This window comes from Cercospora kikuchii (assembly GCF_019650295.1).
Source record: "Cercospora kikuchii DNA, contig_00001, whole genome shotgun sequence".
NCBI classification, from domain to species: Eukaryota; Fungi; Ascomycota; class Dothideomycetes; order Mycosphaerellales; family Mycosphaerellaceae; genus Cercospora; species Cercospora kikuchii.
In genome coordinates this window covers 1425377-1449524 of record NW_025408582.1, presented here as the reverse complement: position 1 = coordinate 1449524, position 24148 = coordinate 1425377, and the positions used below count along the sequence as shown (strand labels likewise).

General features: G+C 53.9%; 11 protein-coding genes across 11 annotated transcripts; 6 read left to right on the top strand and 5 right to left on the bottom strand.

The window, feature by feature from the left end:
* Nucleotides 1-349: 349 nt before the first annotated feature.
* Nucleotides 350-1635, bottom strand: CKM354_000050000 (fructose-bisphosphate aldolase FBA1; the record flags this gene model as incomplete). Its single annotated transcript, XM_044795589.1, has 3 exons — nt 350-449; nt 503-1436; nt 1590-1635. 3 exons carry the CDS (start codon nt 1633-1635, stop codon nt 350-352), a joined length of 1080 nt encoding a protein of 359 aa, XP_044651524.1.
* A 701-nt stretch (nt 1636-2336) lies between these two features.
* On the top strand, nt 2337-3953 carry CKM354_000049900 (E3 ubiquitin-protein ligase PRP19; the record flags this gene model as incomplete). Its single annotated transcript, XM_044795588.1, has 4 exons — nt 2337-2349; nt 2403-2447; nt 2504-3421; nt 3487-3953. The coding sequence occupies 4 exons, from the start codon at nt 2337-2339 to the stop codon at nt 3951-3953; spliced, it is 1443 nt and encodes a 480-aa protein (XP_044651523.1).
* Nucleotides 3954-4487: 534 nt separating this feature from the next.
* CKM354_000049800 (uncharacterized protein) lies at nt 4488-5969 on the top strand (the record flags this gene model as incomplete). Its single annotated transcript, XM_044795587.1, has 3 exons — nt 4488-4553; nt 4626-5756; nt 5808-5969. The coding sequence occupies 3 exons, from the start codon at nt 4488-4490 to the stop codon at nt 5967-5969; spliced, it is 1359 nt and encodes a 452-aa protein (XP_044651522.1).
* Nucleotides 5970-6370: 401 nt separating this feature from the next.
* Nucleotides 6371-7145, top strand: CKM354_000049700 (uncharacterized protein; the record flags this gene model as incomplete). Its single annotated transcript, XM_044795586.1, has 2 exons — nt 6371-6626; nt 6709-7145. 2 exons carry the CDS (start codon nt 6371-6373, stop codon nt 7143-7145), a joined length of 693 nt encoding a protein of 230 aa, XP_044651521.1.
* Nucleotides 7146-7639: 494 nt separating this feature from the next.
* CKM354_000049600 (uncharacterized protein) lies at nt 7640-9055 on the top strand (the record flags this gene model as incomplete). Its single annotated transcript, XM_044795585.1, has 1 exon — nt 7640-9055. The coding sequence occupies one exon, from the start codon at nt 7640-7642 to the stop codon at nt 9053-9055; it is 1416 nt and encodes a 471-aa protein (XP_044651520.1).
* A 642-nt stretch (nt 9056-9697) lies between these two features.
* On the top strand, nt 9698-10326 carry CKM354_000049500 (uncharacterized protein; the record flags this gene model as incomplete). The annotated part of the gene is made up of 2 exons (XM_044795584.1): nt 9698-9725; nt 9776-10326. 2 exons carry the CDS (start codon nt 9698-9700, stop codon nt 10324-10326), a joined length of 579 nt encoding a protein of 192 aa, XP_044651519.1.
* A 542-nt stretch (nt 10327-10868) lies between these two features.
* Nucleotides 10869-11318, bottom strand: CKM354_000049400 (uncharacterized protein; the record flags this gene model as incomplete). The annotated part of the gene is made up of 1 exon (XM_044795583.1): nt 10869-11318. One exon carries the CDS (start codon nt 11316-11318, stop codon nt 10869-10871), a length of 450 nt encoding a protein of 149 aa, XP_044651518.1.
* Nucleotides 11319-12257: 939 nt separating this feature from the next.
* Nucleotides 12258-15187, bottom strand: CKM354_000049300 (karyopherin beta; the record flags this gene model as incomplete). Its single annotated transcript, XM_044795582.1, has 5 exons — nt 12258-12289; nt 12378-12535; nt 12589-14921; nt 15002-15060; nt 15148-15187. 5 exons carry the CDS (start codon nt 15185-15187, stop codon nt 12258-12260), a joined length of 2622 nt encoding a protein of 873 aa, XP_044651517.1.
* Nucleotides 15188-15830: 643 nt separating this feature from the next.
* Nucleotides 15831-16526, bottom strand: CKM354_000049200 (uncharacterized protein; the record flags this gene model as incomplete). The annotated part of the gene is made up of 1 exon (XM_044795581.1): nt 15831-16526. The coding sequence occupies one exon, from the start codon at nt 16524-16526 to the stop codon at nt 15831-15833; it is 696 nt and encodes a 231-aa protein (XP_044651516.1).
* Nucleotides 16527-17321: 795 nt separating this feature from the next.
* CKM354_000049100 (uncharacterized protein) lies at nt 17322-19143 on the bottom strand (the record flags this gene model as incomplete). Its single annotated transcript, XM_044795580.1, has 2 exons — nt 17322-18910; nt 18969-19143. 2 exons carry the CDS (start codon nt 19141-19143, stop codon nt 17322-17324), a joined length of 1764 nt encoding a protein of 587 aa, XP_044651515.1.
* A 2575-nt stretch (nt 19144-21718) lies between these two features.
* CKM354_000049000 (uncharacterized protein) lies at nt 21719-23909 on the top strand (the record flags this gene model as incomplete). The annotated part of the gene is made up of 2 exons (XM_044795579.1): nt 21719-21830; nt 21907-23909. The coding sequence occupies 2 exons, from the start codon at nt 21719-21721 to the stop codon at nt 23907-23909; spliced, it is 2115 nt and encodes a 704-aa protein (XP_044651514.1).
* Between the last annotated feature and the right edge of the window lie 239 nt (nt 23910-24148).

Sequence of the window (24148 nt, the reverse complement as noted above, 5' to 3'; positions counted from 1 at the left end):
TGATCCAAGACTGTCTTTCGGCTCAAGGTCTTGGAGGCTCGATGGCAGACCCCAGCGGCTATTCGTTTACACGCGGCATTAATCTTTTGGGGGTTCGCAACAAATGACGACGGAACAATTCGGAAAAGCAATGGCATTTCGAAGGTGTAATGACCGAGGCATTCAGCCACCGAAGCTCATGGAACATTATCGTGCTACGGAGAGAACACTGTTCGGTTCGTAGTCGCGGCAGAGTACTAGTGAGGAGATGCGAGAAGCAGTAAGTGCAATTTTGGAAGTAGCTTTTCATTCATTTCTTCATGATGTGCAATTCATCCTAAACACAATGCTCGTAACACATGAGGTATATCTACAATTGGTTGGCAGTGTTGAAATCCGTGAGCGCGACCTGGATACGCTTCGACATGGTCTTCTCACCCTCGCGCACCCACACTCTTGGGTCGTAGTACCTGTAGCAGTGTTAGCATGTCCGTGACAATACTTGTGAATCAATGAAACGTACTTCTTGTTTGGCTTGTCCTCGCCATCTGGGTTGCCAACCTGGGAGCTGACGTAGTCCTTCTTGGAAATCATGTAGTCGCGGATACCCTCGGTGTATGCGTACTGGAGATCGGTGTCGAGGTTGACCTTGACAACACCGTAGCTGATGGCATCGAGGTAGTCCTGCTTGCTGGATCCTGATCCACCGTGGAAGACAAGGAAGACTGGCTTCTCGTCCTTGGTGCCCTCCTTCTCTTGCACGTACTTCTGGTGCTTCTGGAGGAGCTCTGGTCGAAGCTTGACGTTGCCTGGCTTGTACACACCGTGCACGTTACCGAAACCAGCAGCGATGGAGAAGTATGGAGAGATTGGTGCGAGAGTCTTGTAGATCTCGTAGATATCCTCTGGCTGGGTGTAGAGCGAGTTGTTGTCAACATCCTCGTTGTTGACCCCGTCCTCCTCACCACCGGTGATACCAATCTCCATCTCGAGGAATTGCTTCATTGGTGCAGCGCGCTTGAGGTAGGCAGCGGTGGTCTCAATGTTCTCCTTGACAGACTCCTCCGACAGATCGATCATGTGTGAGGAGAAGAGTGGGGTGCCGTTGGCCTTGAAGAACTTCTCGTCCTCGTCGAGCATGCCGTCCAACCATGGCAGAAGCTTCTTGGCGCAGTGGTCGGTGTGGAGGACGACTGGAATGCCGTATGAAGGAGCGACAGCGCGGATGTAGTGGGCAGCTGCAACGGCACCAGCAATGGAAGCCTCCTGGTTCTTGTTTCCAACACCCTTGCCGGCGAAGTATGCGGCACCACCCTGGGACATCTGCAGGATGAGAGGAGACTTCGCATCGCGGGCAGCCTCGAGCGAGGCGACTACGGTGGAGGAGGAGGTAACGTTGATAGCTGGGATGGCGAACTTCTTCTCCTGGGCGTACTTGAAGAGGTTCTTGACATCATCTGCGCAGAAATGTCAGTGTGACTGGTAAAAATGCTTCTCCAGCCATTGGACGACAAGGAGCGACGCAGTGAGCTTCGATAAGGCTTTTGGGAAACCATTGAGGGGAGGAGAGTTGCCACAAAAGCTGCATCTGCTGGATTTGCTCGACTCACCTCCGTAGATGACACCAGCCTTGGTGGACAGCACGCTCTGAGCCATGGTGAATTACTGTGGTGAACTTTTTCCAATTACTCGTTTCGCAAAAAGAGTTTCGGGATTGACCTTGATGGGTTGTCGAGGGTAGATGTATGAGAGAAGCTTGGTGTGAGCTGGGAAATATAAGACAAACAGTCGAGGGCTGGCGCGAAGACTTTGTCACTGCCTTCAGCACGACGTCAATCCAAGGCTGCTTGGTGGGGTCGAGGGGTAGTCACATCCCTGCGCCTTCCGTGGGCACCTCCGCCAATCCGATCATTTCCGAAGTGCAAACTGCCAGCCGTGAATGCGGCCCCGGCGCGTGGCATTGTTTGTTTGGTCGCATGCTTCACCGTCCGCTATCTCGCTGTCTTCACGCAGAGCTGGAGAGTGCGCAGAGCTGCTGCACGACGCCGGAGATGTGATCGATGGCCGCACGAGCGGTGTTGCTTCGGTCAGGGCGCTGGGCCAGACTAGACGCAGGCCGGTGAGATAGCCATAACGTCGTTGTGGGGGGTCATGACCAAAAGGCCCGGTTGCCATGGCTCGTTGAGAATTGAGGTGTTGGCCAGTCTCAATCGTCCAGACCGCTGCAGAACTGCCTCAGGTGTCTACGTGTCGGCGAAAGGTAATGCCGGTGGCTGCGTCCCAGTTGAGATTTCCCTCGATCGCGACACGCGCGCGACGAGAGCTCCATTCCGGCACAAAACTTCCTGAGCCTCGTCATGCTGTGCGCAAGTGAGTACAATGCGAGCTTCACCATCTAGGAGTCTGCTAACGCCATCGCATAGTCTCGGGCGAGGCGCCGCAAGAGCCAGTGGCCAGTCGCAAGAGTGGTCAGTCGGATCCCATGCACGAACCCCAAATCACAAAAGGCTTACAGTAGGTGTAGGCAATGTCTTCGAAAAGCGCTTGATCCAGGCTTACATCTCCGAGCATGGCACCGATCCCGTCAATGGCGAAGAGCTCTCCGTCGACGACCTCGTGGACCTCAAACAATCGCGCACCGTCAAGCCTCGACCTCCATTCCTGACTTCGATCCCGGCACTCCTCTCGACTTTCCAGAACGAATGGGATGCGATTATCCTTGAGGCGTACCAATTGAAGCAACAGCTTGCGGAGACGAGACAGGAGTTGAGCACAGCGCTCTATTACAATGATGCCGCCCAACGAGTGATAGCCCGCTTGCAGAAAGAGCGCGACGAGGCGCGGGATGCCTTGTCGAGGGTGTCAGTCAGTGGCAGTGCGAACGGCGCGAACGGCACGAACGGAGATGCGATGCAGGTCGACAACCAGCCACTGTCTGGAAATGCTGCAGCCAAGGTGACCGAAACACAAGAGCGTCTTTCGAGCACACGCAAGCAGCGTGCTGTGCCACAAGATTGGGCTACCGGCGATCACATTCAGACCTACGATGTCAAGGCTTCTGCAGAGACCCAATTCACTGGGGCGAAGCACCTGGCGGCCGACTCCTCTGGTGACTTCTTCTTGACTGGCGACTCGGATGGAACCATGGGCATCTTCGACCTGGGAGCAGGCTCTTTCACAACGAGAAGCAATCTCGGCGCTGGCGCTATTCTGAGTGGTGCTTGGGCGAACGATAAGCAGGCTGTGTCGACTGCGAACGGAACGGTCGTAGTGGCTCAGGATGGTGCCGTATTGGGCAAATTCCAGCAACATGCCGGAGCTGCCAACGCACTTGCTAGTCATCCAAGCGGCGATCTTCTGGTGTCTGCTGGCTACGACAAGAGCTATATCGTATACGATCTGAGCACAATGCAAGTCCTGACGCAAGTCTATGGTGATATTGGTAGGTCACAATCCAGCGTTCCCGACGTCTATGCATTCTCGTTCACCGCAACTAACATGCTACAGAACTCACGAGCATTGCATTCCATCCTGATGGTCACCTGCTTGCCGCAGGAGGCGCCGACGGATCTCTCCGATTGTACGATGTGAAGAGCTCGCAGCTGGCGCACACTTTCCCGTCACCTTCAGGAGCCAGCCCTGTATCAGCGATCACTTTCTCCGAAAATGGAACCTGGCTCGCATCTGCCAATTCTAGTCAAACCACAGTGACAGTCTGGGATTTGCGGAAACTCAAAGCACTGCGCACCATCGACGCAGGTCTAGCGGTCACTGGCCTCGCTTGGGATTACACTGGACAATTCTTGGCTGCAAGTGGACCTGGCGGAGTGGTCGTCTCACAATATACGAAGAGCAGCAAGACATGGAGCACGCCCCTGACCAAGGCTCTCCATGCGCTGGACGTGAAGTGGGGTTCCAAAGCACAGAGCCTTGTGGCGTTGACAGACAGTGCCTTGGTCGTTTTGGGAGCATGAAAGGCCGATGCAACCATAGACAGGCTGGCTATGCCTCTGCTCTCCCAGTTTTAACGCGGCTGCTGAGCTCACGAGGAGCAGTTGGAAGTAAGATGGATGGAGCTGGATAGCAGCGCGTGTGTAGCATACAATTCTCGGATATAGCAGCTCAATTCGGAACCCTTGCCACTTCACCGTTCACAGTCCAACATATGCTTGCACACTCTCCTGTCCATACACGAACGCGTTAATCTCGCCTCCACGCAATTCTCGATCCCAACTTCTACCCGTATCTATCGTTGCAGCGACTGCCGAAGCAGAGGTGCCCGCTTGTTCAGCAGGCTGTAAGGCTTTGTTCCACCCGCGCAAGCCACCACCACTCCACCCTTGGTTTGGCGCCGCGCTCTCGACACCAACACACCACACGACCGCCGCATTCGCGCATTCGCGTTCCACCGACACCGACATTGCGACGAGCTGCCGTGCAGCAACACACTCGATTTTGCGTAGACCGAACCGATCAGCCGAGCGGTGGCTTCGAGCAGTGACGACAGCATGGACGGCGGAGATTCGGGCAGTGGCTCTGGAGGTTACCCGCTGCTTCGCCGTGAGAGCACGAAGGTATGCACTACATTTCTCACTCATGAGATCTGAACGCCGCTTCACTTGTCAGAGCCTGACATGATCGCGCAGCGGAACTACAACACAATGGCGTCGAGCCATAGAAGCTCTTCCCCCGACTCGCTTTTCGTGACGCAGGACGACCATTACAACAACGAGCATGCCGCACAGCGACCACGCTTGTCAAATCGACTGGCCTTGCCACGCCTACCGCCCCGCTATCCTGGTGACGGACTGGACTTTCGCAGGCCCATGACGTCGAGCAATGTTGGTGGCAGCAACGGCAACGGAGGGCGTTCAAATGACACCGGAGTGATCGATCTGACAGCGGAGGATGATATGCAAGAGACGACAGGGCGCTCGGAATCAATCTTTGGTGAACCGTCAGGCGGGGCTTCACGTGCTCAACGTGGCCCACGCTTCGGGAGAAACATAATTGATCTCGAAAGTGAATCAGAAGCTGAGGAACGTCCGCGGCACAGCTCACATGCTGCTGCCTCACAAACACAACGGCCGAACTACTTGACTTTGTTTCCGCCGCGGGCACCTAGCACAACCAACCCACATCCGCGCTTCGCTGGACTTCGCCGTCCACAGCGTGCACCACCCTTCGAGGCAGACATGGACGACATCAATCCCAGACACTCGAGATCGAACGCACGAATCCGCCTCAATGGTGACTCTGCCCGCGGCCATCGCAGTGTGACACCATATCCGAACGGCTTCGCTGAGCCTATTGATCTCACTGGCGACGACGACGATGTGGTATTCCTCGAGACAAGGGCGGGCGTAAATGCAGACCGGCCGACAGCGACAGCTGGTGCCGGCACGCGCTCCATGACCGATCGACTCAACGATATCAGGGCCATGACTGGCGGCGGACGGCTGTTCCACCACCTTCATAATTTGCAGCACGCATTAGGCGCGTTTGCCAGAGACACTCATGACCCTATACCTCACATGCCTGCAGCCGGACCCCTTGCTATCGGCCTCGAGTTCGACCTGCCTGCTTTTGACATGGGCATTCCAGGAGGAAATCAGACTACCGCAGACAAGTACGAGCCACCCGCCGCCGCTTCCAAAGGCTTCACACGAAGTCCAGCCGAGGAAGATGTTCTGGTATGTCCCAACTGCGGTGATGAGCTTGCCGTCAGCGAGGACGAGAAAAAGCAGGAGGTGTGGATCATTAAGAAATGTGGCCATGTAAGTTGGAAGTCAGAGGATTATCGGATTTACCCTACTGACCATGTACAGGCATATTGCGGAACTTGCGCTCAGTATCGCACGAAGACTTCAAGAGGAAAAGGAAAGGCCCCAGCGCACCGCATGCCATTACCATTCAGGGAATGCGTGGTCCACGGGTGCAACGAGAAAGCTGGCGCGAAAGCCATGCTTCACGTGTTCTTGGGCAGCTAGTTGCAAATTTTGCAGCGATTGGGAGTACATTCGGGACATTATCAAGCAGGACTCGGCTCAGCGACCCGGCTCAGCGATGGGTTATGCATGATGGAGCCAGGGGGACCTTAAGCATTGGGAGCATGGCGTTCACTTCAGCGTCATCTGTTCATCATGGCCTCATTGAGGAGATGCAGGATACGCTAGAGCTGTATGAATGTGAGAATATATGATTGAGTACGCATTTTGCGTTCTGCACCTTTTCTGCTCACATGGCACAGCACATGCTGTAGCAGGTCGGTGCCTCGGTGGAAGTGAGCTTGGCAGGTGCGGTGCAGGGTCCAAACAGTTGGAAGCTACCCATGGACTTTTTGTCCACCTGTTGGGAACAGCTCACAACTCACCACGATACTGTCCACAACATGAATCGTCCGAAAGACTCGCGGCAGCCTGTCCCTGCGGTCTCGAAAGAGGCTCGCAAGCAACCATCCTTTGGCCCGAAGAACATTTACCTCATCCTGTACAACTTCATCTCCGCACTCCTCTGGTCCGTCGTACTCGGCCGCGTCCTCGCAATCTCATCCACGAAAGGCTGGCAATACGTCTTCACCGGTACCGCAGACTTCACAAAATGGACACAAACGCTCGCAGGACTTGAAGTCTTGCACGCCGCAGTCGGTATATCACCACAACCACAAACACTCTATTGCAAAGAAGACACACAGGCTAAGTACTTCCATTTCTGTTTCTTTTCATATAGGCCTCGTCCGCGCACCTCTCTTCACAACTCTCATGCAAGTTGCCTCTCGCTTCCTCCTCGTCTGGGGCATCGCGCACAATTTCCCCGTTCATACCGCGTACTCGCCCGCGTACTCCACCATGCTCATCGCCTGGAGCGTAACGGAGATCATTCGATACTCATACTTCGCGATCAATTTGACTTATGGGAGAGTTCCCGGAATCTTGACGTGGTTGAGGTATAACACTTTCTTTGTGTTGTATCCTCTGGGGATTTCGAGCGAGTGTTGGTTGGTTTATCGCGCGGTGGAGCCGGCGAAGAGGTGGAATGCTAGCTGGGAGTGGGTGTTGAAGGCGATTCTGTTTGTGTATGTGCCCGGAGCGTATGTGCTTTATACGCATATGATGAGGCAGAGGGGGAAGGTCATGAAGGCGGCGAGTGAGAAGAAGGCGCAGTAGAAGGGCAGGATGAACGGGCTGTAAGAGTTGGTGGAAGCGGACGGAAAACACGCTATACTCGGATACAACCTGCGTTGGGCTGGCATGAAGAGACTGCATGTCTTCACTGCAAGATAGCAGGCAAGTCTCGGCGAGTCTCAAGGCAATGGGCATTGTGCTGGAAGTAGCAAGACACGTCCATGGCAGCGAGTTGCTCAGTAGGGGACGATGCAGCATGATGTGTTTGCCACGACTGAGCAGTGGACTGAAGATACGAATGCGAATGCACAATTTGAACAAAATGCTCTATTCTGATTCCGCTCACTTTCTTTTATGGCTTGACTCGCGATCAATGGCAGCCATGCTTATCACAGAAGCAATCGCCATTAGAGTTCATGGAGCTTGAAATCTTGGCTCGCTGAATCCCAAAACCTCACGTCTCGTACGTGTGCTCAACTGCTTTGACAACAAATGCATTCACCCTTCCGTCGCCTCGCTTCCCACTGGTGCCTTATATGGGACGCGAGTGGAGACCAAGTCTCGATGGCATAGCTGAATCCACACGAGAAGATCGCACCTTCTCATATGCACCACATAGCATGCAACCCCGTCGGCGGAAGGACTCTGGCCTCCTTGGACGCTTCCAACCCACGAAAGCGGGCACCACCCGCAAACGTCGAGATGCCTACAACTCGGCGCCTAAGCGATGGACCAAGTATGCTGCCATCTTCCTGCTCGCCTGGACGGTGATCGAGGTCCTACTTGCCAAAAATGCCATCAGTCGCGAGGCTGCCACCAAGTCGCCGGCGCTCGGCGGAGAGAAGATCTTTATAACCTCGATCCACTGGACGTCAGAGAATATGCTACGATACAACTGGATCCCACAGGTCATAGAGCTGACGAAGGCTATCGGCCGCGAGAACGTCTTTCTCAGTATCTACGAGAGTGGGAGTTTGGACGACAGTAAAGGCGCCTTGCGAGAGCTCGACGCTCAACTAGAAACAGCTGGCATCAGTCGAAGAATTGTGCTGGAGAATACGACGCATCTGGAGGAAATGGAGAAGAGGCCTCCTGTAGGCGTGAAGAAGGAGGGGTTCATTCAGACACCAGAGACAGGACCTACGACAGGGATACCGGGCTTTGATTACACGCCTTCGGGTAAGATGGAGTTGAGAAGGATACCTTACCTTGCGAAAGCGAGGAATCTGGCACTGGATCCGCTTTTCGAGCTGCACGATAAGGGGTTGGAGTTCGACAAGGTCCTGTTCTTGAATGATGTCGTATTCGACAATCATGACATTCAGACTTTGCTACACACGAACGAGGGAGAATATGGTGCTGCATGCTCATTGGACTTTTCGAAACCTCCCAGCTTGTACGACACATTTGCGTTGCGGGACATCGACGGCAAGGAGCCACTGATGCAAACATGGCCTTTCTTCGGCAACAGGAAGAGTCGAAAAGCTCTAAAGAACAGCAAACCAGTGAGAGTGAAGAGCTGCTGGAACGGCATGGTTGCTATGCCGGCCGAAGCCTTCTACGGTGGTTATCGGTCACTAAACTTCCGCGCTCTGCCCGACAGTCTCGCAGACTCACATCTCGAAGCTTCAGAATGCTGTCTGATCCACGCCGACAGCCCATTCTCGACATGGAAAGGCGTGTACCTCAACCCAAATGTGCGCGTTGGCTATCAGCCAGAAGCCTACGGAGTGGTACACAAGGCGAACTGGGTCTCAACGTTCCGAGCTGTTCATGGCATCTGGATGAATCGACTGCTGCGTTGGACCTCATTTATCAGGCATCGCACTTCGACGATACAGCAGAGAATCGCAGAGTGGAAAGCACAGTCAGAAACGCACTTCGAGAGCGGAGACTTTTGCGCGATAGATGAGATGCAGGTCATCTATGAATTTGGCTGGGCTCATGTTTGAGTGCCTTGCTGCAGATGTACAGCTGTACAGAAAAGTAGAATCGAGAGTGACACCTCGTTTGGTATAAGATTTTCTGGTCAATTGGAACACAGGACAAATGCTAGAACGAGGCTAACGCCATGTGCCAGAGCGCAATCGTCTCTTCTCACCAAATCGCTGTACAGTGTTGTCGATGTTGGCTCATATCTACCTTCACGTTGCGGTCCAAGCTTCAGCGAACTTGGCCTTTGACTTGCCATTTGACAACAAGCCTATCAATGCATTGTGAAGGCCTCTGCAGTGATGGCTGTTGTTCACACACTGTACGTTTCCAGCAGCCTTCTCTCATCTCCGAGACCGCAGTTCCTGGGTCCAGAAGCGTCTCTGTTCGTTGCCAAATATTTTTCTCGCACTCAAGCACAATGCAAGAGATCTACAGAAGGACGCAGCCCACAAAGAGTTACACACATAAGCAAACAAAAGATTTCCACGGGTCAGACGAGACTTTCAGCATCGGGCACTACGAACAGTTTTCTCGAGCAACAGCTTCCCTCATCGACGTATTTTGCCGGCCGTCTGAGTGAGAATCCACTTCAAATCGCTCTCCTATCGCCTCACAGTCAATTTAAAGCCGTCCCAAGACCACTTTCACTTTTCAAAGGAATGCCAGCCACCACCCCTCAAGAACTCCGTAAGCACGAATCTGTATACAACCCGAAATCCTACTAACCAACTTCCCAGCCCCCAAATTCTTCACCCAAGACCCCACCTTAGGAGTCCTAAACCCCCTATGGGGCAAAGTCAGAACCCGCACAAGGATCACACTCGAAAATCACGAAGATGCCCTCCGTTTAGGAGCTCGCTATGCAATCGAAGAACTGGCAGACCTCGTAGCTACTGCTCGACCTGTCATCGCCATCGACACACGACACGTCAGCACACGGCTCACGCGTGCTATAGATTTCGTTTCCGAAGTATATGGTGTGGAGCGTGAGGTCGTTAGCCGAGAGTTCGAGGCGGCGCAGAGACATTTTGGGGTGGATAAAAGGAAGGATCTGCTTGCTTTGAGGAGGAAGAGGGAGAGGAGGCAGCGTAGGGGGTCTTCCGGAGAGGTTTCGAGTGGAAGTGTTGATGCTGTGGCTTCTGAGCTCGCGGCTCATTCCGATGACTTCGAGATTGTTGAGCTTAGAAGTGTAGAGGAGGTTGCAAGTATTCTTGCGGGACTTTCACGAAGAGCATGGGAAGAAAGAATAAGTGTCGAAGAGTGTGAGGAATGGATTGGAAAGCCGTAAGACGGCTTCAGCTATTTTGAACATTACACTGGCACTTTGTTTCTTTGCTTGCCGCAACGATGCAGCTATAGCATGTAGCATTAAGATACACAACATGACGGATCGAGTATTAACGAGAACATGGAATTTCGAACAGCTTTTCTCGTGACCGTTCCTTTAATTCATACAGCTATCTGAACATGTACCGGCAAACCTAAAACGAGTGTGTGATACTGCCATACAAGCAGGCCTGTGTCTGATCGCGAGTCTCTAGCTTGGCAGTCTCCTCGTACGGTGCTACACCAAGCCTAGGCGTCTTAAGCCCTTTCGAAGACCGTCCAGCGAAACAGAGCCAACGAGTACCAGTGCGGAGTTTCCTTCAACGTTCTTCAGCCATGCAACCGCGACTCTCTAGCTTGGCAGTCTCCTCGTACGGTGCTACACCAAGCCATCAGGCGTCTCAAGCCCTTCGAAGATCGTCCAGCGATCAAACAGAGTCAACGAGAACCAGCGCAGACCTACCTTCCGCCTGTCTTGACGATGCAACTTCTCCTTGCCTCGACCTACTCAGAGGCCTCGCCATCGACCCCCTCGTCATCACCACCTTCAGCGTCTGCAGCACAGGCTGTAGCAGGAGCAGTAGCATCTCTGTAGATCCCGTTCATCGAAGTCTCCGCTGCACGCCTCAAGAACACCCCGTTATCCTGCTGCGTGACATCGTAGGCATACTTGATTTCCTGTCTCGGCAGCTTGTGCTCATCAGCGACAATGGTAATAGCCGTCTGAACAAGCTTCGAAATCCTAGCCTCGGCCACACGTGGAGAAGTCATGTTTGATACTTCGCGAACAGTCAGCTTGCTGGTGAGTAGAAGGAAATCGAGATGCTCTTCAAAAGAGATCTCCTTCTTCTTGCCGCGGTGGGCAGGTCCGAGGACTGGGGTATTGATCCCATTGGCCGAGTGAGGGGTGAAAATCGCGTCGATGTCGATTGTGATCTCTGTAATTTCGACCATGATGGGTGGTCGTGCTGTGGTATCAGTTGTGAAAGTTGTGTTGGTTTGTCTGTGTTGCTTCGAGGATAGGGAAGCGGATTTGTGGGTTGTGATGGAGAGGAAAGGAGAGGAGTGCAGTGCAAGATGGCCTGCTTAAAAGTCTTCGGCGCCATAGGAGCGAGTGAACGGCTCGAGTGAATACCTCGAGAGAGCACCATGGTATTGTGAATGCTCATCCAACACGTAAGAAATTCCCGTAACGGTGAATCGCCCATTCTGGTCACGAGTATTGAAAGGAAGAGACGTGTGCACAAAGCCGTTGTTCACTAAGCAGTTAGCAGCATCACAAAGAAGACAGAGATGGAGAACTGGGTTGGGTTGACCAGCAGGATAATAGGGTATTTTTGTTGTGCATGACCAAAGCTAACTCAATGGCGCCATGCCTGTCAATGCTGTAATTGACTCTATCAGTCTGCTTCAGTCTCTTCTCCTTCTCGGCGGGGCCAATCCTCTGCGCTATGCATCTCTATACGTGTGGTGGCAGACAAAGGGGGTGGCGGCGTGGTGGGTATCGATGCGGGCGTCTCATACGTGCGTGCGTCGTGATCTCGTGCTTCGGGTAGATGCGAGGTATTAGCGGGAGGGGGGAACTCGTTGAGGATCCTCCGCAATGGTTTTGCCGCGGGATAGATACCAGGTGAGTGGCGGATCTTGTTGGTAGTCTGCTGTCCATTCGACATGGTAGCCAGTCCCTTTCACTCCAATACCATCAAGAGGTGGTGATGAAGTGGCCGAATGCGCGAAGTTCTCCATGGACAAAGAGGCAGGGTGCGCGCGACGATGAGGGCCGAGATTTAAGCGATTCTCGTATCTCGCCATTCTCGCCAGCTACCATTGCCCTAAAGGAAGGCCATCGAAACCAGGCTCGTCAGGATTTCCGGTGCTTAGTGCTATGCCCGGCTAGGACATGGTCACGTTGCGAGCGGCTGCAGCTTTTGGGTTATTAGCCGAAATCCTTGACAGCAACGTGAAGAAAGTGCTGTCGATGACAAATTGGCACCAGTCCCGAGATCTGCTTACCTGATTGCTGCTTGATTTGCTCTCGGGCCCAGCGAGCAGTATCTTGCGTACGTTGGGAGAAGTCTTTGTTGGCACGAGTCTCACGGGCCATGGACGTGAGCCACTCGTGTCGGAAGAACTGGCTGATTTCGCCTCCGGGGAAAGCCTCGGAGATGTCGCTGAGAATGACAGTCAGTAAATATACAATATAAATCGAGGTTTGTGAACATACCCAATGACACCCATGCTAGATCTCAAGAGTGCCTCAGTCCGGTTCGGGTCGAGGTATACGCTGTGTAGAAGCTGGAAGATCGACTCAATGTAGGGTTGGAGCAATTGCTGCTTATTCGATCCTCGTAGTGCCATGACGATTCCGCTCCAGGCGTCCATAATGCCTTCACGAAGGGACACGATGTAGTCCAGCATCTCGAAACTCGATGCATTTTCTTGTGTGCTGATGCCTGCAGCTTGCTGAAGGACCTGGGCGACAACGGAGAGGTAAGGCTCGAATTCGCCACCGATAGCTTGAGCAATATCACCAAACGACTGCAGGATCGCCGGCTTGAATTGATTCCCCAACGTGGTGCTGCGGAGATTGGTGAGGAGACTGTTCATGAAGTCGTTGCAGTATGGCTGGACCTTCTGATCGAGGGCACGGGCGATGTCAGTAACGAGGCCGATTGCAATCGAGCAGACCTGTGGCTCTTCCTGGTTGTTCAGCGCCTTGAGCAGGAAAGGTTGAAAGTCTTTCATGTACTTGTCGAAGTCGCCCTCCAGAGCGTTTGCGAGCGCGCCAATAGTGGCAAACACGGTGTCGGGCGCACTGGACTTGGGTGGCAGAGCTTGCAACAACTGCAGGGAGAGCAACATGATGCGATCAGCTTGTGGGGCGATCTCCTTCTCGAGGCGCTGAACAATGGCCATGATGACGGATGCGAGGGATGTGCGGAGCTCATCAAGAGTGAGTCGCTCCTCCACAGAGACCACTTGCACAGTGAGCGTGCTCTCAAGGCGCTGGAAGACAACTTCGCATAAGCTAGCAACCATGTGCACGCAGTCATTGGCAGCATTAGTGACGAACGCATTGAGCACTTCGTATGCCGCGGTGCGAAGCATGTTGTCAGGGGTGCTCTCGGTCAGCTGGAGCAAGTGTTGCACGCTGGCTTGGAAGTGCTGGGAAAGTGCATTTGTCTGACAACCGGGCTCGCCAGCGAATCGATCGGCCAAGTTCATGAGCGCCCAGCAGCAAGAGCTGGCCATCTTTGGGTGCGAGGCCAGACCTTGGAAAAGTGCGGTAATAAGTGGCTGCAGGTGTTCCTGTGGGTCAATGCTGTCCGAGACGGCTTCACAAATTCTGCCAAGTGCGAAAGCGGCAGAATCTCTGACCTGGACGTGGGCGTCGCCCATCATCTGAATCAAAACGGGAAGAGCTTGCTTGACGAGAGGATCGAGGACCTTCTCATCCGGGCCCTCCATCATCGCGCCAAAGGCAGATACGGCTGCGTCCCGATAGTGCCAGTCTTCGCTTCGCAAGTTCTTCTCCACGAAAGCCAGGACTTGGGGTACGACCTGGCTGCCAACAGCCTGCGCCCAGAGCTGGACACACTGGTATGCTGCGCGTGAGATATTGTATTCGTCATCGCCTGCATCCTCATCCTGCTTTGCGAGAAGCTCCAATAGCACAGGCACAACTTCTTGAGTCGCAACACGCGCGAAGTTGAAGTATGCTCGCAGCTCGGTGCTGCCCTCTGCCTGTGCCTGAGCATTGTCGTCCTCGATGCTGATCTCTTCTTCGCACACTGTGCACCAGAATTCCACAGCCAATTTGGCAACATCTTCTTCGTCATTCTTCATGCCCTGAATCGTCAGGCCGAAAAGTGCCTTCTCCATATAGAAGCGCATCTTGTCGTAGTACAAGCCCATGATTCGGTTCAGGCATCCGTAAGCACCCTGCTGGATTCGGGTGTCTTCGGCCTGTGTGGCTTCGCAGATGACCTGCATGATATAGTTGCGCTCGCCCTCATTTTCGAAGTTGGTTCGCACGAACTCAAGAGAGTCGCCGAGGGCTGTAATGGCAGCATTTCGGATGTCTACGTTTGGCTCCTCTTTCCGTGCACCTTGCACAACCGCAGTCAAGATAGCGTTACTGTGTTGTGCCAGACTGTCCCTCAAGTCCTGATCGTCTGTTTCGCAGATGAAACCAATTGTGGTGAGAGAGGATTGTTTTGTGCGGTCTGATCCGTTGCCCACATTCTTGACGAGTGTTGCCATCAGCTCCGGCCATTGCTCTCGGGGCAGATCGATAGCAGCAATGGCGGCAATGAACTGCGCCGCTGATTGTCCTGCTCGGGCATCGTTCGATTCGAGTGTCTGCAGGGCAAGCTGCTTGACCTGGGTCTTGATCTGAGGGTCTATTTGCTCGAGCCATCGCTGCTGGACTTCGCGGAGGCGGGTGTAATCACGGGCGGAGAAGGAGTTTTTGAGCGCGAGGCCGGCGGCCATGCGCACAGTGGCGTCGGCTTGCTCATTGGCGAGTCCGCTGGCGAGGGTGGTGAGGTATTGGGACTGTGAATTTGCAGCGGGCGGTCAGTGGGCATTCTATGGGCAAGAGAAAGGGATGTGCGGGTGTGCGAGAGAGTACTTACGAAGTCCTGCTCGGCAGCCTGTTGCAGCTGCTGCTCGGCCTGTGATCGAGTGTTCGCGTCTGCATCCCCGTTAGCCGTCTTTATGGTCGGTTTGGTGAGGCAGAAGGTGCCAAGGGTATGCCTCATCGGCGCTGCTCAACACGTACCGGGCGAGAGAGTGCCGGCCAGGACCTGGTTGACGTCCATGTTGGGGGTGCGAGTGATACGCCGGGCGGGTGTGTGTGGAAGTCGAGCTTCGGCGCTCTATTAAACAGTCATGTAAGAGCGAGCGGTGGTCGCAAACGAAGTTTAAGATTCGTGTGGACGTGGATCTGCAAGGGTTTGGGCTCTGGCCGATCTTGCCTCCTCCACACTTGGGCGCTGTCTGCAGCCAACAACTGAGCGGCGGTGGAATAACGAAAGGAGTGCGGATTCTGGTGAGTGCTGGCGACAGAAGCGTTGCAAAAAGACAAGCCGGCCTGGGAATTGCGTGGAAGAAAACGCGCTTTTGGATGCCCCGCGCAACGCAGCCAGCCCAAGCGCTCTCGCTCACCCCTGGATGAGAGACCGCCACGCCACGCTCGAACACGGCTTTTGTGCAGAAGAACTAAAAAACTGCCCGCACTCGACACTTACGTCAGAAACGTCAGACAGGGCGCTGCAGACCGGTCACGCGACTCAGTTGAGGTGCCTTGTATAAGCCTTAGAGAATTGTGCATGCATAGAAACTGCTATCAAGAACGCTATTGGGTATCATCAATCAGAAAATCACGCAAATACAATACAGCGTTGTACAAGTGGACGAGTCCATGTCCATGTCTTCAGTCCTTTGAACCTCCATCCGCAACCTCTACTCAACATCCATAGGCACAAGAAATGTTGCTTCCTCGAAATCATCGGCGTCAACTATCTGCACTCCAGCAACGAGCGACTTGCGTAGGGAACTTTTCATCCTAGCCAAGGGTCGTGTACTAGTAGCTCCATCAAATGCCGCGTCGTCACCAAAGTCTTCTTCATCAAAGAATGCGTCCATGTCAGACTCTACTTCGTCTTCGTAGCTGCGCTTCTTGGTGCTTTCGCGCTGTGAACTTGCCCCGCAAAAGCTGTTCTGGCTCGATGCTATCGTGCTCTGTGATCGTGCGAGATCTGGGATGTCGTCTGCCCGCCTGTCGAGCGCGGGCGGTGCTGAGGATGTCGGCTGCGAAGAGAGTCCACCAGTCTTATGTAGCCCGCAGAATGGCATGAGCTCATTTGAGCTCGAGTTTACAGCGCTGATGCTCGGTCGCGAGGGCGCGGTAGATGAGTGTGATTGAGAAGGATCCGAGCTTGGGAATGGAAACCCTGGCGACCCCAACGTCTTATGTGTTTTGTATCCTTCTGGCACCGACTTGCGAACTCTCATGCCGACGCTGAGCAGCGAAGATTGTGTTGCATCGTCGAGTGGAGGGGACAGTGGTGATCTCGCGTTCGTTGCCCGGCCAAAGAAAGAGTTCAGTGTCGTCTGGTTGGAGGGTTGGTATTGTCGCTTTCGTGTATGGCCCGACATGGCGTTGGCTGGTCCTTACGGCTTCGATTGCGGTGTCTGTGCAAAGGCGGATCAGTCGTGGGCGTTGTCGTTGCTGAGAGAGCCGTGCACGATGACGGAAATGGCAGGAGAGACACGTCGGAACGCGTCGAGGTGGAGGCAGGAATAACCGGCGTGTCATTGGCTCGATCACACAAGCCTTGCACTTCTTTCGTGACTTTACCTGGCACTTTCATCAGCGTGATATTCTTGTTGGCAGCAACCATCCTACACGGGATATGCCATCATGCGAAGACGACTTTGGGCAATCTACCGGCCAGCCGTGGGCTGTTGAACGGCCTCGAGATGGCACGAAGGCTTGAATGCCGGATCTTTCCCACGCTGCGCTGGGCTGGCGGAGACACACGTGCGAGAGCCTACGATATGGTGCAGAGAGCATTTTGCACGATGGATCCCGCTGTCGGTCGTATCTGTGTGGTTCCTCAAGGGCCGGTCCATGAAGAAGAGAAGCTGAGCTGGAGCAAAGATTTCATTTGAGCAGACGTGATGACCTCCTGGGCCTTCATCTGCTGCTACCTTTTCTGTACACGCACGGAACCAATATGGCTCACCATCTCGAGCAGCAACACGCTGTGGTGCAAGCTCTGCTGTACAAGCGTGGAACCCATACAGCTCTCCCATTCCAAGCAGCAACAATCTGTGGTGTTCATCCTTCACTTGGCCGGCCAAAGAAGTCAAGAACACAATGCTAGCCTCCTAAAAAGTCAATCACGCAACGCAAGCCTCACAACTCGTCTCTCTCCACAGCACCTAGCTTCAGTCCTTGCGGCGGCTGTCCATTCGCAAAGTCATGGACACTCCAAGTCTGTACGGCTGCCCAGGGCGTTCGACCTTGGTACGCTTCGCTGGACCATCGTTTGCTGCAACTGGGACACTCTGGGCCACATCACCGCCATTGGTCTGGTCGGGAGTCTGCTCGTCCATTTCCATCGGCTCGTCCATTTCCATCGCATCGCGCTTCTGCGGGTTTGGAGGCGGTAAATTGATCTGCTGAGATTTGGCCAGCAGTGCTCTCCAGTGCCCATCCGTCAAGACCTTGCCCTCTTCCATCTCCTCCTCGATCGCGGCGAAGTGAGCATCGACAACAGCTCTCTGTTCGTCCGACACTGCTCTCTTCATCATCACGCCCTTCTGTTTCATCAATTTTGGCAGGTACTGCAGCAAGAAGTCTGCGTGGAGTCTGGCCCGCTTTCTCTGCTTCGCAATCCCATTCTCGAAGAGGTCAAGGGCATCGCATTTCTTACATGTGAAGACCTCATCCTGAGCTTGCCGGAAATGCTCAAAGTCAGCCTTCAGGAACTTGTCGCGGTCGGGCAGATCATAGTGCGTCTCGACTTGAAGACCTTTTCCGACACAGCCTGGATGAAAAGACTTGCTGCACGTGTCGCACTGTAGCATGTACTGCAGGTCCATCGAGCGGCATGTGCAATGCGTTGCGAAATGTTCCTTGGCTTCTCCGACATTTGACCATTCTCCACCACGAATATCTTCAAGCACCAAGAGGTGACTTGGGTGATCTCTCAAATGAAGATGGTAAGCGCTCGCGTTGCATGAACCGCACAGGATGAATTCCGAGTTGTTTTCCTTGCACTGTTGGCAGCGGTACAGCTCCTCGGTCAAGGCTTTGCCGCATTCGCCGCAAATATCGCAAGCTCTCGTTGGATGCATTGAGGTGGAGATGCCGGGCGTATTGCTCTTCCTGCTCTTAGCTGGACGCGATCGGCGCTTAGCCGGCGCGACGTTCTCGAAACCCATCATACCAATCTTGCGTTCTGCATAGTCGAAGACTCGGTCTGTCTCCGTTTCGAGCCGGTCGCCTCGAATACGTCGAGTCTGTCTTCCATTTTGCGCAAGAAGGAGAGTTCTGGTAGCGCTGTCCATACTAGCGTTGAGCTCATCTGCTGTCACGATTGTCGAAGCACGACGTCGCGAGCTCTTGATTGGAGGATCTTCTCGGCGTTCAGGAGATTGACTGGTCTTGCGGAGGAGCGCCTTGTATTTCTCAGGGGGATGCAGGCTCCGGCTCTTTAACTGTGCCAACTCCAACTTCTGCTTTTCCCACTGGTTATCGGCCTCCTGGCTACGACCGCGCACGTGGCCTAGTTGACAGACCCGGCCCTTGATTTGGCGACCAGTCTTTGGGTTTTTCTTCGGTGCAAACACTTGCTTGCCAACGTAATGACTCGGATCGGGACACTCGAAAGGCTTGAAAGCTGCCTTCAGATCTGATCCTGTGTCTCGAGTCGCGGGCATGCAATTCGAACCACAGATTTCGGGCTCGACAGTGACGATGTCATGTTCGCACTTGAGGCGATGGAAGTGAGGGCGTTGCAGATAAGGCGCCTCTGTAAAAGACGTCAGTGGAGGATACCGAAGAAGATGCCTTCTAGCCACCACACTTACCGAAACACTGCGTGGAGAAAGTGCGGCCTTGCGAGTCCTTTGCGCGCTCCCTTGCCGGGGCTTGAGCGACGAACAGTTCTTCTTGCGGTGTTGGGGAACGATCCATGGGCTCGTCATCGTCCACGGCTTCTTGCTTGATGCGCACTGGAGGCGCCGCGCGGTATGGGGGGTTCATGGTTCTGCAGATCTGGTTTGGTCAGCAAAACTGACCGGACACGGACTCGATCTCTTCAGCGCACGCCGCGCAAGAATTGGGCAGTTCTTGCGGACCACCGTTGCACTCGAGGTGAATGGGTGTTTGTATTTATATGGACGACGCGGGGCGTGACGCGCTGCGTCGGTTCAACACCGGCTTAGGCGACCGTTCAGGCAACGAACTAGGGGGCAGGGCAGGGCCTCACTTGCTTCTTCAGTTTTACCTGCTTCAGCAAAGCTGCTCACTGTCGCCCTTCCATAGTCGGACTCGCTGTGGCCAATGAGATGTCTCCAGACAACACTGCACTTCTCGACGGTTGGCGAGACCTTTGCATCTGAGGAGCTGTGGCAACAGTCGCGCAGCTTGAGCAGCACACCGAACAATCGGTATTCGACGCCTTGAGGTTTCGATCTTCGCACCTCATGTCCGTACCAACGCCGTATGCTGGCGGAGGGAAGCGCTATTTTCCCGTGACAGGAGAGTGATATGTTTGCTCATAAGCTCGGCCCGGGTCCAACTTCTGCCATCAGCTGCTGCCTGGGAGGCGAGAAGCGAACGCGCCATGTTGTCTCTCTGTCTCAGGCTCGATCGGCTAACTTGCTGACAGGCCCAAAGAAGACGCACAATTGTCCTGCGAGGATCTCTCTGTGATACGCGTGATCACCTTCTGCGAAGTTGTACAGTCTCTCAACACCAGCAAGGAAGAACATACATCTCTCTCCGTGGCTCATTGCTTCATACATGTCGATTTTGACGGTACGGTACGCGGCCGTCGACAGCTGCGAGTAGACCAAGCAGGACCTAACACACCGGCCTTCTGCATACGACTGTGCTACGTAAATTTGTCTCCTCAGCAATTGTCCTCACAATTTCCTGCACACAGTCGTGGAGAGCACGCAGTACGTGAACTGTCTGACACAATTCCACCCGTATGGCTTCTGAATCCGATAGTCACGGTGCGCGCGGAGGACAACTGGACTCGCGAGACTGCTGGACGTCTTTTGCGATGTTACGTGATAGATTTGAAAACAAATCTTGCAAGGGAGTTTTGCTCATGGTTCTCGCAACGATAGGACGGGCTTGTACTAGCGTGAAGCTAGAAGCTGTCCGTGAAGCCACAAGTTACAGAGCTACGCACAAGAAAGCCACGCAGCCACGCGCTGCGGAGCTGCCGAAGTCGTATGACCATGGCGGATGGACCGAAGTGTCATTGAAGAGCGGAGCGAATAATTCTGGCGGGTAGTGACTTTTACAGAGCCAGCCAAACATCGGGGAGTTGTCGAATTCCGAAGCAGTCGGTATTGCCGAAAATGAACACAGGCAGCTACAGGTGACTCCACGCAGGGATTTACCTTTTGCCTAAAGCGCGAGCACATTCGCAGCTCTAACAGTGGGTTCACAATATCTGCGGCCGTTAACTAGATGACAAGACGTTTGTGAGGCTTTAAAGGTGTGCCCTGGCGCTCATTCAACTCCTGAAACGGTGGCTCAACACCCCACAGATTAGGTCCACTTTCGCTCACCTCGGGCACCTGGGAATAGGCAGCAAGACGAGGCATTCATATTGCACTCAAGCATGTCCTAGTCGTTCACACCCTCACCTCACACGCAAGCTCAAGTATCGCCTCCGACTTCTCGTCACGATGCTGCTAAGCGAACTTGCATACCACAATTTGTGATGGACAAAAGTCTGGCACTCGCGATGAACTTTTGTCATTGGTATACAGGTCAGCAGATGTCAGCGCCGGTGATTGCATGTCCGTGCAAGCGTGGCTCTGCACGCTGCAGACCACCACATGGCATCGTCAACCACGTGGGTCTAGATCTGGCTAGCATCTTGGCACGCTTGCCGTATTTACCTCTTCGGTCCACAGGTCCAGCGTTGAGTTCTGCATTAGCCAGACCTTCAGCTGCACTGACCTCTTTTTGGCGAGTCTTGCGCCACACTCTTCCAGAGTCCAGCGGCAAGATGCATCCTGGAAATCTTTGCAACACAGACTTTATGCTTTGGATACTACCCGCGAGCCTGCGGGCTGATCAAGAATCTGTGCCCAGTCCAGAGGCAAATGCCTCGGTAGCTCTGCGAGCGGCAAGGCTGTTGACGAAAGCGCGAACAGCAGCAGTGGCCTGTCTCTCGAGGTACTGCACAGCGTGATTGCTGTATGCACATAGCACATAGCCTCCAATCGGTGCACGCGAGGTGGACATCGTGTTCTAAGCCATCCAGCACGCTACTGATCTGCGGTCGAACGCCCGGTATTGGACTTAGCGGTGCCAAGAAGCTGCACGTGGGAGGTGGTGCGCGAGCCCAGATGGCATTGATCGGTGAGCACCATCCTAAAATGGACAGGGCAGAAGTCAGTCGTCCCACAAAGTCGCTACAGTAGCCTTGTGCAGTCAACCTGCAGGATTGTCACCAATGGACCAATGCTCGAGCAGCAACGCTCACAAGGACGTTTGGCCAGGCCAAGAGACTGCCATGGTTAGCGTCCTCGTGGAAAGTAAGCGCCTTCTCCGCCTTCTACGCCTCACGCCAGAAGCTGTGTCTAGCACTATGCCGGCGCTCGCGGTGGAACGCCTCGACTCACAGCCATCGCTTGCGAAGTCCAACAATGGACAGGGCGTTGACACATGGCTAGGTCCGGACAGTATCAACATCTTTGAGAGTAAGCTATATAAACACGTTGATGTCGCGGCCTGCTTCGAACTTTCACAGCCTTATCAAATATCTCAGATTTGCAGTCATGCAGTTTCTTGAATTGGGCCTGTTGATCGGCGCCGCTTCTGCAAACCCTTTGGGCCAGCTCTTCGAACGACAAGCCAACGCAGCATGTACAGCCACATACCTTGCCAGCTGTACAGGAGCAGCAAGCACATCTGCGAGAGCATGGTGCACGAACCAGGGATACAATAGACTCACACAAACTCGAACGAATGTCAACTGGAGAACCGTGCAAAGTACGATCACGACGTACACGTCTACTTCGACGTTCAGCGCACCCACAAGTACCAGAACAGTCAGCTCTGTGAGGACTTCGATCATCACGACGACCACCACAAGCACGACAACTTTCGACAGCACTACGACTGTACCCGTTACAGGCGCAATTACGGGCTGCCCTGTTTATATCCCACCACAACCTGTCGCTCCGGAAGTTGAGCCACCAGTCGAAGAACCAACGCCTCAGGAGCCTGTGCCCGAAGAGCCTACGTTTTGGGAGCCTCAAGCAAAGCCAGCCGCTTGCGTGGAGCAATCACGAAATGTTTATACCGATTCCAATGGCCAAGCATACGAGTATATCCGCTGCCCTGGCCACGGTGACTCATCGATTGGCATCAACCGTTATGCCAACGTGAGTGTTTCCAGCTTCGATGAGTGTGCAAAATACTGCCGCTATGAGGATCGTTGCGCGGGCTTCAACTGGGCCACGAACAACCCTGGTACATGCAATGTCGCCATTGGAGGCGTGGGCAGGCTTCAAACCTTTAACGTCGCCGTAGCGCCTTGGTATTATCACCATCTCGTCAAGAGAACCGATCCAGTTGCAGCTCTACCAGCACAATGCACAGACACGCAAGAGGATCACTACGTGGATGTCGACGGCGTACGTCGAACTTATAAGTCCTGCTGGGGTCACGCCGATGCAACTATTTCAAACGATTACCCCATTCGGTATAATCCTCCTGTCGATACGCCCACTGTTGAGTCTTGCGCTGCACAGTGCCGACAGACGAAAAAATGTGCCGGGTTCAATTGGTTGGGTGGAAATAATTGCAATATTGTTGTGGGTCGGCCCGGGAGATGGCAGCCCTTCCAACCAGGTCAATGGAGATACTATCATTTCACTGGTGAGACGATGGTAGCACCTGCTGCAAACAATGGAACTATGGCCAAACGTCAAGCAAGCGGAACTTTGCCCAAGCCTACCTGCGTTCGAGCAACCAATGCGGCTCAGACATCCTCTGCCTGCCGATGTGCAATTCCTACCCCAACTACCACAACAGCGGTCGTTCAAGCCACATCGACTCGAACCGTCACGATCACTAGCAGGCTTATTTCCACCACGACCGTTACGCCTACAGCTGTTACGACCCAAATCCGCACTACCACCCTCACGAGGCAACGCAAAATCGTTAGCACAGAAACTGTTATGCACACCACGGAGTCAACTGTTACACGGACCCTGGCGTCGATCCCAACAGGCTTCTACATTGCCGACAACTACGACGAAGAATCCCGCCACTTTGTCGAATGGCCCGCGGATTCGGATGAGATCTTCTACCACGTCCAGTACGATTTCAACTCCGCAGACGACGAGTGGGCTCCAACCGTCTTCAAGCTCGACGGCGAAACCCTCAGTGTCGCCGACTTGGATGATCAAGAAGGTAGTCTTGAGAACTACGTTGTTGTTGGTAAGAATCACGACGCAGACGGCATGCAGACTGGCAATCCTACCGATGGCATTCACATTGTCGCCACACAAGGCGGTGGCGGCAACGATGCTGTGAACTGCAAGATCGAAGCGACCGAGAATGACCAATGTGCTCTGATGTGCACTTCTGGCAGCTATAGTGTCAATTCGAGAGATGGTGATGGAACTTGGAGTCTCATGTCCGAGGCGACCGAGTACCAATTCACGAACTACGTGTTTGCTGCTAATGTGGCATTGGAAGAGAAGAGGAGTGAGTTCCGCAAGAGGGAGATGGAGCTTAGGAGGGCTGCTACCAAGGCGAAGATGCTTTGAGTAATTCAGACATAGATTGTTCTTGTCGTAGCAATTTAGCGCAGCATATACATATGCAATTTTTCTTTCTGAGCATTCACATTGTAGTCATCTTATATGCGGCATCCACGACTGTTCACATCGCAGCAGCTTCTTTGGAAGGCGAGGACGATGCAAATCGTCCCGTAGAATGGCTTTTTGTCTTGGCTGAGTCGATGGATCGGGTCCGAATTCAATACACGGTAACGGCAGCGCGCAAA